The sequence below is a fragment of the Panulirus ornatus genome, chromosome 37 (assembly GCF_036320965.1).
Source record: "Panulirus ornatus isolate Po-2019 chromosome 37, ASM3632096v1, whole genome shotgun sequence".
NCBI classification, from domain to species: Eukaryota; Metazoa; Arthropoda; class Malacostraca; order Decapoda; family Palinuridae; genus Panulirus; species Panulirus ornatus.
The window spans coordinates 8,490,150-8,504,966 of NC_092260.1; the positions used below are offsets into that span (position 1 = coordinate 8,490,150).

General features: G+C 40.4%; 1 protein-coding gene across 1 annotated transcript in view; it reads right to left on the reverse strand.

The window, feature by feature from the left end:
- Positions 1 to 14,817, reverse strand: part of Karybeta3 (karyopherin beta 3) — a 180,963-nt gene that overhangs the window by 86,360 nt on the left and 79,786 nt on the right. Inside the window, exons 2-3 of the mRNA XM_071683770.1 lie at positions 5,988 to 6,137; positions 3,537 to 3,763 (exon numbers count right to left, since the gene is read on the reverse strand). Coding sequence (XP_071539871.1) covers positions 3,537 to 3,763; positions 5,988 to 6,137 — 377 coding nt within the window. The remainder of the gene's footprint in view (positions 1 to 3,536; positions 3,764 to 5,987; positions 6,138 to 14,817) is intronic.

The window sequence follows — 14,817 nt, forward strand, 5'->3', positions numbered from 1 at the left end:
TCTGCAGTTTACCATCTGAATCAGCCACCAGCACTGTATCATCAGCAAACAACAACTGACTCATTTCCCAGGCACTCTTATCCACAACAGATTGCATTCTTGCCCCTCTCTCCAAAACTCTTGTATTCACCTCCCTAACAACCCCATCCATAAATAAATCAAACAACCATGGAGACACGACACATCACTGCCGCAAACCAACATTCACTGAGAACCAATCACTTTCTTCCTACTTGTACACATACCTTACATCCCTGGTCAAAACTTTTCACTGCTTTAAGCAACTTACTCTTAAAATCTTCCACAAAGCATCTCTATCCACCCTATCATATGCCTTCTCTAGATCCATAAATGCTACATACAAATCCATCTGTTTTTCCAAGTATTTCTCACATACATTCTTCAAAGCAAACACCTGATCCACACATCCTCTACCACTTCTGAAACCAAACTACTCTTCCCCAAACTGATGTTCTTTACATGCCTTTATCCTCTAAATCAATACCCTCCCATATAATATCCCAGGAATACTCAAGAAACACATGCCTCTGTAATTTGAACACTAACCTTTTATCACCTTTGCCTTTGTACAATGCCACTATGCACGCATTCCAGAAATCCTCAGGCACTTCACCATGATCCATACATATATTGAATATCCTTACAAACCAGCTAACACCACAGTCACCCCCTTTTTTTAATAAATTCCACTGCAATACCATCCAAACCCATCGCCTTCCCGGCTTTCATCTTCCGCAAAGCTTTCACTACTTCTCTGCTTACCAAATCATTCTCTCTGACCCTTTCACTTCGCACACCACCCCAAGCAAAACACCCTATATCTGCCACTCTATAATCAAACACATTCAACAAACCTTCAAAATACTAACTTCATCACTACTTGTTATTTCCTCTCCATCAGCCCCCTTCACCGATGTTCTTGTCTTATGCACTTTATTTACCTCCTTCCAAAACATCTATATATTCTCCCAAACATTTAATGATACTCTCTCATCCCAACTTTCATTTGCCCTCTTTTCCACCTCTTGCACCTTTATCTTGACCTCCTGCCACTTTCTTTTACACATCTCCCAATCACTTGCACTACTTCCCTGCAAAAATTGTTGAAACGCCTCTGTCTTCTCTTTCACCAACAATCTAACTTCTTCATCCCACCACTCGCTACCCTTTCTAATCTGCCCACCTCCCACCTTTCTCATGCCACAGGCATCTTTTGGACAAGCCATCACTGCTTCCCTAAATACATCCCATTCCTCCCCAACTCCCCTCACGTCATTTGCTCTTACCTTTTGCCATTGTACACTCACCCTCTCCTGGTACTTCCTCACACAAGTCTCCTTTCCAAGCTCACTTACTCTCACCACTCACTTCTCCCCAACATTCCCTCTTCTTTTCTTAAAACCTCTAAAAATCTTCATCCTTGCCTCCACAAGATAGTGATCAGACATCCCTCCAGTTGCCCCTCTCAGCACATTAACATCCAAAAGTCTCTCTTTCACACACCTTTCAATTAACACATCCAATAACACCCTCTGGCCATCTCTCATACTCACATACGTACACTTATGTATTCTTTTTTTTTTTTTTTTTTTTTTTTTTTTTTTGGCCGGTCTCCCGCGTTTACGAGGTAGCGCAAGGAAACAGACGAAAGAAATGGCCCAACCCACCCCCATACACATGCCTTGATTCAATCCACTGACAGCACGTCAACCCCGGTATACCACATTGCTCCAATTCACTCTATTCTTTGCCCTCCTTTCACCCTCCTGCATGTTCAGGCCCCGATCACACAAAATCTTTTTCACTCCATCTTTCCACCTCCAATTTGGTCTCCCTCTTCTCCTCGTTCCCTCCACCTCCGACACATATATCCTCTTGGTCAATCTTTCCTCACTCATTCTCTCCATGTGACCAAACCATTTCAAAACACCCTCTTCTGCTCTCTCAACCACGCTCTTTTTATTTCCACACATCTCTCTTACCCTTACGTTACTTACTCGATCAAACCACCTCACACCACACATTGTCCTCAAACATCTCATTTCCAGCACATCCATCCTCCTGCGCACAACTCTATCCATAGTCCACGCCTCGCAACCATACAACATTGTTGGAACCACTATTCCTTCAAACATACCCATTTTTGCTTTCCGAGATAATGTTCTCGACTTCCACACATTCTTCAAGGCTCCCAGAATTTTCGCCCCCTCCCCCACCCTATGATCCACTTCCGCTTCCATGGTTCCATCTGCTGCCAGATCCACTCCCAGATATCTAAAACACTTCACTTCCTCCAGTTTTTCTCCATTCAAACTTACCTCCCAATTGAATTGACCCTCAACTCTACTGTACCTAATAACCTTGCTCTTATTCACATTTACTCTTAACTTTCTTCTTTCACACACTTTACCAAACTCAGTCACCAGCTTCTGCAGTTTCTCACATGAATCAGCCACCAGCGCTGTATCATCAGCGAACAACAACTGACTCACTTCCCAAGCTCTCTCATCCCCAAGAGACTTCATACTTGCCCCTCTTTCCAAAACTCTTGCATTCACCTCCCTAACAACCCCATCCATAAACAAATTAAACAACCATGGAGACATCACACACCCCTGCCGCAAACCTACATTCACTGAGAACCAATCACTTTCCTCTCTTCCTACACGTACACATGCCTTACATCCTCGATAAAAACTTTTCACTGCTTCTAACAACTTGCCTCCCACACCATATATTCTTAATACCTTCCACAGAGCATCTCTATCAACTCTATCATATGCCTTCTCCAGATCCATAAATGCTACATACAAATCCATTTGCTTTTCTAAGTATTTCTCACATACATTCTTCAAAGCAAACACCTGATCCACACATCCTCTACCACTTCTGAAACCACACTGCTCTTCCCCAATCTGATGCTCTGTACATGCCTTCACCCTCTCAACCAATACCCTCCCATATATGTATATCTCTCTTTTTAAACCAAGTATTCCCAGCCATCAGTCTGTTTTCAGCACACAAAGCTACAAGCTCTTCATTTCCATTTACTATACTGAACACCCCATTTACACCAATCATACCTTCAACTGCCACATTACTCGACTTTGCATTTCAAAATCACCCATCACTATAACCTGGTTTCATGCATCAAAGCTGCTTCACTCAGCTGCTCCCAAAACACTTGCCTCTCATGATCTTTCTTCTCATGACCAGGTGCATAGGCACCAATAATCATCCATCTCCCTCCATCCACTTTCAGTTTTACCCATTATCAATCTAGAGTTTACTTTCTTACACTCTATCAAATATTCCCACAACTCCTGCTTCTGGAAGGCTACTCCTTAATTTACTATTGTCCTTTCACCAACCCCTGACTTTACTCCCATGACATTCCCAAACCACTCTTCCCCTTTAACTTTATGAGATATCAAAACCTTATGAGGGTAAATCTAATAGTGTATTAATTCACAGAGGAAAATACAAATCTAATATGAAGTCGATAAACAACCTACCTGAATAAAGTAAGCGCAATCTCTTTGTGTGCAATGGAGGGCGAACGAGCACTTTCAAACAGGAACTGGAGGAATTCTGGCCACTTGTTGTTACCCTCATCATCAATCATGTTATGAGCAAGTTCACTGACGATATCACACAATTTCTTGCGCATATTAGCATCTTCCTCCTGCTGTACCGATGCTAGGAGCTGTGCTTGAACCTGCCTTTGTGCATCAGGTGGTAACTGAGAAAGGAAATGTGCATTTTAAGAAACATATTTCAGGAAATCTGGACACAGAGCTAGATATAAAACTAAAGGCAACATGCTGAAAGTCGCTCTAAAACCAACCTATGAAACTAAATGGCTCCCCCTTCCCATCATGTTAAAACAAATCAATCCCATATGTGTACAACCAAGCCCAAGTATTTGCTTCTTACAATGCTATCAAAGATGAAAGTTGGTCAGAGACAACTCAACACACAATTAGACCCATCCTTTGGCATACGTAGATACCTAGTGAAATAAACTAAGTCCAATACAGAACCTAAAACATTTACATTTATGAAGGGACTGTGGATTGGCAACTATTTTTGTGTCCTGGTCTTGGGTAAAGAAATAACTTATGCACGGAGAGGAAAATTTCTTGACTATGTATATGCTGCCATGACATAACAGCACACAAGAAAGGTTAAATCTGCTCTGGCTATAGGCATCATGTGCTGACAACCTTTACCAATATGCTGTCCCCCACTTCTCAACACAGTGATGTATTCAATCTCTTCCAAAAGTATAATCTTTACACTTACAACACTTCTACATGATTACACCTTTGCCTTACCTTATGTTAGCTCCTAAAGCAATTCAGACCACACAACTCATTCTAAGAACAAGTTGTCATGTCAATCCTGTTAAGTCAGGCTGCTTGAGACACATCCCACTAACCTAAACAGCCATTCTAAAGTTTCTCCACTGAACAGTCCATTGTATTTCTTATGGCTGCATGCAAAAAATTAAACAATTTGGGGGCCTAAGCAATTATAATGGCTTTTGTTATTGAGCTTAGTGCATCTTTTGATTTCAGTGGTAATATATATTATACCGTATGGCACATATGATAAAATGAACCAATCATTTATGAACATAAAATATAAAGAGGAAAAATGTATGACCAAAATAGCATTACAAATTTAAAACCACTGTAGCAATGTCAATGCACACCTCAAATCTGCTATAACTGTGATGATGTGATAGGTTTACTATTTGATGCATGAAGCATGACAAAGCAGTCATTAACAAATGCACGAGAAAAGACCAAAAACTTTATTACATACTCACAATCATCATACATATTTATGCACAAAAGAACCTAGTCCTCCTTGATGGGACTTGGAGGGCTCAACTCCTTGTGCACAAGAGTTAAGACAAGAAGCGGACACTTAGTTTCCATGTCTTGTGAATGCATCACGGGTATAACTATTATTCAGTATTTTGTATAATACATAATGAGGTACTTCAAGACTATATCAAATGAATCATTATTTATTCAAAACATGATTCAATGAAAGTAATGAATGTGCAATGCACTAACCAAATATGGTGACACTATAATACCCACCTGCCCTTTTTTGTAAATTACAAAAAATGAAGCAACTGCCACTATTTCAACCTCAAAATAGTTTACATAAATAATGCTAGTGCCATTTTCTCATGCATCTTTTTTCATAAATTTTGCCAATACCATTTTCTCTAAAATACCCACAGCTATTGCAAGCTCTTATTCATTCCCTCAGTTGCATACTCACTACCTTCCCTTCTCTTACCCTGCTTACTTTCATCCTCATTTCCTCTACAGAGCCTATCTTCTTGTTCTCTTAACCCTATTGATTCCTTTTTCTTCTATCCTCACTTCCTCTTAGACACCACCGCATTCACCTCAGACAACTATGATTTCTTTTCTCTCAACCGCATTCTTTACCAAAGTCTCTTGCCTGATCCCATCACTGTTTGGAGTCTCTGTTCTCATTTTGATAAATCTTGTATTAAACTAATAACTGACTGTCCAAATATACACACTAGTTCTAACCATTTCCCTATATGGCCTTCAATCACTTCCAGAACAGGTCCTTCAAAACAAGGCTTTTACTCGATACACAAATAATGATTAAACTGTACACTGTAACTTTAAAGTACACTTTAAGTACAGACATCAATGAGGAGGAAATATATCAAAACAGTTACATACAGTTGTACAAGCAGTAAAAAAAGATGGATTTAAGGACAATGATCTAAACACTAAATTCTGTAACTTTATACTTTAACCACACATCAATGCCTTGAGGTAAAACATTGAAACACCATTACATACAGCTGTACAAAGAGTATATACAGATAGATTTAAGGACATGAGTCATCCCAATTATGAATGACATATCAAACAAAATCAATCCATAAATCCTTAAATACTTACTGTTGGAAAAACTTCATCAAAATTAGTTGTAAGGAGTCTTCTAAGAAGCACAGCTGCCATAGTGCGAGCATTTTCGCCTGCTGTTTTGTTTACTACGTTTGTTAACAGCAACTGGAACTTAGTCTCTGAAGCAATTTGTTCATATGTGGTCTGCAAAGAAAACATGTACATCTAATTACAAAATACTGTAGTTCTCAAATAATGACTGCTTATATACAGCTGCTTTCTTTTTCTGCCATTCATTCAAAGTATGGATTCCATAATTTGATGAGATAAATTTCAGGTTAGCAAAAGTTCAGGGTAAACAGAAGAGATTAGAAATGCTATGGAAAAGATAAAAAAGGCATACATGGTAGACTGCTCAATAGGAATGCACTGGTGGAAGTAAAGCAATGGAGGAGGGAAGACTACAAAACATGTAAGCAGAATGCTAAGAAACTGATAAGGGAAAGCAAAGAAAGAGCAGATGAAGATTTGGAAGATAGTTTAAGTGAAAAGTTATGGGATAATAAGAAACTATACTGGAAGGGGGTGAAAAAGGGAAGAGGTGGATGTAAGATTTGATATGTTGATGTGAGGAGTAAAGAAGGGGAATTGCTTAATCAAAAGGAGGGAGTGAAATGAAGATGGAAAGTATATGTGAAGAACTGATGAATTTGGAAGAAAGGGAGACAGCAGTTCTTACACACATGGGTATGGAGGAGGGAAGGAAGACGATACAAGGGAATTAAAGCAAAGAGGGAGGTAAGAAGGCTGAAAGTAGGAAAGGCACCTGGAGTGGATGGGATTATGGCTGAAATGCTGAAGCATGGAGAAAACTTGATAGAGTGGAAGCATCTCATATGTAATTTAGCATGGAAACAGAAGGCTGTGCCTTAGGATTGGGTGAAAATTATCACTGTTCCTTTATTCACACGAAACGATGTGACGGATGTATGTAGGAAGTATAGGGGAGTAAGTCTGTTAAGTATACTAGGAAAAGTGCATGCAAGAATACTTATTGACAGAGTGATTTAAGTGACTAAGTGAAGCACAAGGGAGTTTTAGGAAAAGTAGGGGGATGTGTGGATCAGATTTTTGCAGTAAAGATGACCAGTGAAACATATTTAGCAAAAGGTAAGAAGTTGTATGCAGCTTTTATCAATCTGTAGGAAACGTATGACAGACCCCAGTAGAATGCTTTGTGGAATGTGTTAAGGATATATGGTATAGGGGTAAAACTCCTGGATGGTGCAAAAGCCTCCTATAGAGGAGCATATATGCATATATGAGTGGATGAAGAGCTGAGCGAAAGTTTTGGGATACATGTAGGTGTGGGGCAAGGCTGGAGTGATAAGAAAGATGAAAGCAAAACAAGGGAAAAGGGGTGCAGAGATGGAGTGCAGCAGAGAGATATGGCAGATAGTGGCAAGCCTGTTTGCAAATGATACTATGTTGTTTGTAGAGAGTGAAGAGATGCAGAAGGTTGTAAGCATGATTTATGTGTTTAAGAAGAGGAAAACTGAAGGTAAATACAAGTGATGGTTTTTGAAAGGATATGAGTGAAGGTATAGATTTTGTAAAACCATATAGAGTGAAAGAAGAAAGTGTACTAAATTGTACTGTGGAGATGGGAGGAAAAGACTGGAAGTATGGGGATATAAGGATCTGGGAATTATCTTGGGTAATTGTGGTGATATGGAAGAGAGCAGTACTGGGTAAAAGAGTCATTGGGTCCCTTGATAGAATAATGAAGGGTAGAGCTGTAAGTATGGAAGAAGAGAGGATTAAGGGAACAGCATAGATCTTCCCAACCATGACCTATGCAGCAGAAACATAGATGTGGAATGAGGCACAGTGGTCAAGAATCCAGGCTGCGGATATGAGCTATTTGAAAAAGGCATGTGGTGTGACTAAATGGAACGAAGAAAGACATGAAAGGGAGTATGAGAGATGTGGTAAGGAATGCAAAGGGAATGAATTGTGGAGTGGTAGAATGGGTGAAACATAATACTTTGAGGGAGTTTGGGCATGAGGAAAGAATGCAAGACTGGGAGTTTACAAGGAGAGTGTATGATAACTGCATCCAATCAAAGGGGCTGTTGTGAGTGGAAGACCACCTATGACATGGCCAAACAAGGTGGAGGAATACTAAAGGGAGAGAAACAGGAAGAATATATAGAATGGTGTAAGTGTGGGAGGCATGTGGCAGGGATAAGTGTAGACTCTTTTGCCGTGCCTGCCCTTTCACGAGAGTTCCTGGAGGGAACAGTGTCAGAGAGAGCTACAGATATACTCTGGTATATCTATTTAGCTTTCAAGAAGGTATGACTTTAAAGTGATTATGAAAAAAGGTTCAAACAACTCCCATTAGCATCATGAATGATGAAAGTACAAGTGACCCAAGTATTTTTATTGGGTATCTGAAGTAACTATTTTCAATTTTTCACTAAGTCAAAACTAAATGAGATCCTGGAACCAATTACGTTACCGGTTAATGATGGCTGGAAAATTGTGATATGAAAATTCACAATCTACTTTTCAAGTTCAGCGATGGAGAGCCATCCACAACAGAAATTCAGTCATATATATCTGCATATATATATATATATATATATATATATATATATATATATATATATATATATATATATATATATATTTGATGGAGAGAGATGGGTATTTATTGGTGCATATGCACCTGGGCAAGAGAAGAAAGATCATGAGAGGCAAGTGTTTTGGGAGCAGCTGAATGAGAGTGTTAGTGGTTTTGATGCACGAGACCGGGATATAGTGATGGGTGATTTGAATGCAAAGGTGAGTAATGTGGCAGTTGAGGGAATAATTGGTATACATGGGGTGTTCAGTTTTGTAAATGGAAATGGTGAAGAGCTTGTAGATTTATGTGCTGAAAAAGGACTGGTGATTGGAATTACCTGGTTTAAAAAGCGAGATATACATAAGTATACGTATGTAAGTAGGAGAGATGGCTAGAGAGCGTTATTGGATTACGTGTTAATTGACAGGCGCGCGAAAGAGACTTTTGGATGTTAATGTGCTGAGAGGTGCAACTGGAGGGATGTCTGATCATTATCTTGTGGAGGCTAAGGTGAAGATTTGTATGGGTTTTCAGAAAAGAAGAGTGAATGTTGGGGTGAAGAGGGTGGTGAGAGTAAGTGAGCTTGGGAAGGAGACTTGTGTGAGGTAGTACCAGGAGAGACTGAGTACAGAATGGAAAAAGGTGAGAACAATGGAAGTAAGGGGAGTGGGGGAGGAATGGGATGTATTTAGGGAATCAGTGATGGCTTGCGCAAAAGATGCTTGTGGCATGAGAAGAGTGGGAGGTGGGTTGATTAGAAAGGGTTGTGAGTGGTGGGATGAAGAAGTAAGATTATTTGTGAAAGAGAAGAGAGAGGCATTTGGACGATTTTTGCAGGGAAAAAATGCAATTGAGTGGGAGATGTATAAAAGAAAGAGACAGGAGGTCAAGAGAAAGGTGCAAGAGGTGAAAAAGAGGGCAAATGAGAGTTGGGGTGAGAGAGTATCATTAAATTTTAGGGAGAATAAAAAGATGTTCTGGAAGGAGGTACATAAAGTGCGTAAGACAAGGGAGCAAATGGGAACTTCAGTGAAGGGCGCAAATGGGGAGGTGATAACAAGTAGTGGGGATGTGAGAAGGAGATGGAGTGAGTATTTTGAAGGTTTGTTGAATGTGTTTGATGATAGAGTGGCAGATATAGGGTGTCTTGGTCGAGGTGGTGTGCAAAGTGAGAGGGTTAGGGAAAATGATTTGGTAAACAGAGAAGAGGTAGTAAAAGCTTTGCGGAAGATGAAAGCCAGCAAGGCAGCAGGTTTGGATGGTATTGCAGTGGAATTTATTAAAAAATGGGGTGACTGTATTATTGACTGGTTGGTAAGGTTATTTAATGTATGTATGACTCATGGTGAGGTGCTTGAGGATTGGCGGAATGCGTGCATAGTGCCATTGTACAAAGGCAAAGGGGATAAGAGTGAGTGCTCAAATTACAGAGGTATAAGTTTGTTGAGTATTCCTGGTAAATTATATGGGAGGGTATTGATTGAGAGGGTGAAGGCATGTACAGAGCATCAGATTGGGGAAGAGCAGTGTGGTTTCAGAAGTGGTAGAGGATGTGTGGATCAGGTGTTTGCTTTGAAGAATGTATGTGAGAAATACAAATGGATCTGTATGTAGCATTTATGGATCTGGAGAAGGCATATGATAGAGTTGATAGAGATGCTCTGTGGAAGGTATTAAGAATATATGGTGTGGGAGGCAAGTTGTTAGAAGCAGCGAAAAGTTTTTATCGAGGATGTATGGCATGTGTACGTGTAGGAAGAGAGGAAAGTGATTGGTTCTCAGTGAATGTAGGTTTGCGGCAGGGGTGTGTGATGTCTCCATGGTTGTTTAATTTGTTTATGGATGGGGTTGTTAGGGAGGTAAATGCAAGAGTTTTGGAAAGAGGGGCAAGTATGAAGTCTGTTGGGGATGAGAGAGCTTGGGAAGTGAGTCAGTCGTTGTTCGTTGATGATACAGCGCTGGTGGCTGATTCATGTGAGAAACTGCACAAGCTGGTGACTGAGTTTGGTAAAGTGTGTGAAAGAAGAAAGTTAAGAGTAAATATGAATAAGAGCAAGGTTATTAGGTACAGTAGGGTTGAGGGTCAAGTCAATTGGGAGGTAAGTTTGAATGGAGAAAAACTGGAGGAAGTAAAGTGTTTTAGATATCTGGGAGTGGATCTGGCAGCGGATGGAACCATGGAAGCGGAAGTGGATCATAGGGTGGGGGAGGGGGCGAAAATTCTGGGAGCCTTGAAGAATGTGTGGAAGTCAAGAACATTCTCTTGGAAAGCAAAAATGGGTATGTTTGAAGGAATAGTGGTTCCAACAGTGTTGTATGGTTGCGAGGCATGGGCTATGGATAGAGTTGTGCGCAGGAGGATGGATGTGCTGGAAATGAGATGTTTGAGGACAATGTGTGGTGTGAGGTGGTTTGATCGAGTAAGTAACGTAAGGGTAAGAGAGACGTGTGGAAATAAAAAGAGCGTGGTTGAGAGAGCAGAAGAGGGTGTTTTGAAATGGTTTGGGCACATGGAGAGAATGAGTGAGGAAAGATTGACCAAGAGGATATATGTCTCGGAGGTGGAGGGAACAAGGAGAAGTGGGAGACCAAATTGGAAGTGGAAAGATGGAGTGAAAAAGATTTTGTGTGATCGGGGCCTGAACATGCAGGAGGGTGAAAGGAGGGCAAGGAATAGAGTGAATTGGAGCGATGTGGTATACCGGGGTTGACGTGCTGTCAGTGGATTGAATCAGGGCATGTGAAGCGTCTGGGGTAAACCATGGAAAGCTGTGTAGGTATGTATATTTGCATGTGTGGACGTATGTATATACATGTGTATGGGGGAGGGTTGGGCCATTTCTTTCGTCTGTTTCCTTGCGATACCTCGCAAACGCGGAAGACAGCGAAAAAAAAAAAAAAAAAAATTATTTGAGACATTTACGGATCTGGAGAAGGTATATGATAGGGTTATTTATATAGATGCTTCGTTAAAAGTCTTAAGAGTATACGGTGTGGGAGGTAAACTGCTAAAAGCAGAGAAAGTTTTATCAGGGGTGTAAGGCATATGTACAAGTAGGAAGAGGAGAGTGACTGGTTCCCTAAGAAGGTTGATCTGCGGCAGGGGAGTGTGATGTCCTCGCGGTTGTTTAATCTGTTTATGGATGGGGTGGTTATGGAGGTAAATGCAAGAGTTTTGGAGAAAGGGCGAGTATGCAGTCTCTTGGGGATGAGAGGGCCTGGGAAGTTAGGTGCTGTTCGCCAATGATACAACACTGGTGACTGATTCAAGTGAAAAACAGCAGAAGTTGGTGACTGAGTTTGGAAAAGTACATGAAAGTAGAAAGTTGAAAGTAACTTTAATGTAAATAAGTGCAAGGTTATTAGGTTCAGCAGGGGTGAGTGACAAATTAAATGGGATGAGAGTCTGAATGGAGAAAAATTGGAGGAAGAAGTGTTTTAAATATCTGGTAGTGGATTTTGCAGCAAAAAGAACCATGGAAGTGGAAGCGAGTTCATATGGTGAAGAAGGGGCGAAGGTTCTGGGAGCAATGAGCAATGTGTGAAAGGAGAGAATGTGAGCTCACAGCAAAATTGGGTATGTTGGAAATGAAATATTTGAGGACAATGTGGTTTGAACAGGTAAGTAATGAAAGGGTATGAGAGATGTGTGGTAATAAAAAGTGTGGCTGAGAGAGCAGAAGTCGGTGTGTTGAAATGATTTGGACATATGGAGAGAATGAGTGAGGAATGGTTGACAAAGAGCATATATGTGTCAGGTGGAGGGAACAAGGAGCAGCGGGAGGGCAAATTGGAGGTGTAAGGATGGAGTGAAAAAGATTTTGAATTTGCAAGAGGGTGAAAGACATACAAAGAATTGAGTGAATTGGAACGATGTGGTATACCGGGGTCGACGTGTAGTCAATGGACTGAACCAGGGCATGTGAAACGTCTAGGGTAAACCATGGAAATGTCTGTGGGGCCTGGATGTGGATAGGGAGCTGTGGTTTCGGTGCATTACACACGACTGATAGAGACTAAGTGTGAACGAAAGTGGCCTTTTTTTGTGTTTTGCTTGCGCCACCTCGCTGACTCAGAGGGTGGCGATGCTGTTTCCTGTGGAGCGGAGTGTCGCGGAGAATGGATGAAGGTAAGAATATATACATGTGCATATACGTAAATGTCTGTGTATGTATATACATGCATACATACTGATATACATTATATGTACGTGTATGTACATATATGTGTGGGTGGGTCTTTCTTCGTCTTGTTTCCTGGCGCTCCCTTGCTGACGCGGGAAACGGCCATAAAGTATAATGAATACGAAAATTATACATATACATATATATATATAATATATATATATATATATATATATATATATATATATATATAATATATATATATACTATAAGGAGTCTTGCATGAAATCCACTTTAAATTCAACAAAGGCAAACCATGAGAACAATTGCCAAGACCATTCTCACCCTCTACACTTGACTACAGTGGCATAACACCTAACACGTTATACTTAGGACAAAATCAAACATACAATAAACCATACTTAATATTATGGACTTTGGTTCTATCCCTCAATGAGTTTCCTGTCATCCCGATAACAACACATAACTCTTCAATTACCATTATTGTCTAATATTATCTACTACAGCATCAACCATGGATTCTAGAACAACTGAAGTTACACGAAGCTCCGTCCCTCATAGTAGTAAAGTGTTAACAGTTCGTCTCGTCAACTTGGGTTGTATATGCTCAATCCTTTCTGTTGCTTGTAGCATAAAACAGCCTTACACCAGCCTTAACACAAATGTAGACCTATGCTATCCAAAAACTCCCGAGAAGCAAATCTAAGTCGCCTTCATCACCGACATCAGTGGATCTCTAACTAAACTCTCTCTCCTTCGTCCACTGGCTCGTAGGGAACCCACGTCATCAACGACCGCAACCAAGGAGAACAAATACATTTACCCTTACATTGCAATACCTACAATGAATCTACGTATATTCTTAACACTAAGTTATTACATTAATAGAAAGTGACAAAACTACCTAGAACAGACAATTAAGAGATATGGGGAAAAATCATAATAATTCAAGCTGTGAGATCCAACAGATGCTTGGACACAGGTAGAATGAAGATACAAGAGACTTTTTCGTAAAATATGACCATTATCATTACGGTCGTAACCATTCGTAATGAAAGGCTACAGCTACACTGCCAGAGAAACTACTAAACAATCGCACCACCGCCACTCAGACTCTGACCTTCAAAGTGAGCTGATGCAGTGTTGCCAGCCTCTTCACGTCTTTAGTCCATATTTTCAACATGGAACTGTAAATAATACGGCCTGCATTTACCTGATTATCAGAGCATTACTATGTAAACATAAACGTGACAGAGTATAAAATATACGCAAATATAATTTTCCTGGGTCCACATTTCATTTGTTAGAGGGAGATGGCCGTGATGCTATCTGGCACCTTCAGTTTACTCTTTTCCATGTAACAATTCTTATGTTACCAAGTTGTACTGCCTTCAAAGCGTTTAACTACCTTCACCTGCCCTTCCCTGACTAAATTCAACTGGCAAATATAGTTAATGGAAAAATCTAAAACGTAACTATCAACATTGCCCAAAAACCATGGGTGAGCTACAAAGGTCACTGATCCAAGCTTGCCCACAGCTGTACGCTGCAGCCTGAACCTTGTTCAATTGTAATTCATCCTTATTTACTGGTTAGCTTTTACTACGGTAGTGATTTACATTACTGATTACGATACCGGGTCGGGAAGCGTGTGGTCTTTGTTTACAGCAACACTCCCAGTCGTTAGGATGCCATGAAAAGCGAAAGTAAACAATCATTTAGTGGGCCAGCAGGCGGCCATGGTGTGCTAGTGTTGCTGATGACACAAACGACGCACATGGAAAACCAATGAAATCGAATCGTTTGATGACCACAACACCCGGGACAAAACATGTTACACGAGGTTCAGAGAAGGGAAAACAACTGTAAGTGTTAGTGAAGTGGTCTCCTATTAACACGAAATTGAGCACAGAACTTACTATAGATGTAAAAAAGTACATTTACAGTTTAACTGTGGTGAATGAATGGAATGACAAGAAATTCAAAATCCGAACAGCATACAAGCGTAAAAAATAATAAATGATACGGTACTAGAAAAAAGTTCACGGGATTGAGTCCCGTCGATGTACAAAAAAGTAGTTAAATACACCTGGCTTAAGCTGTGTGT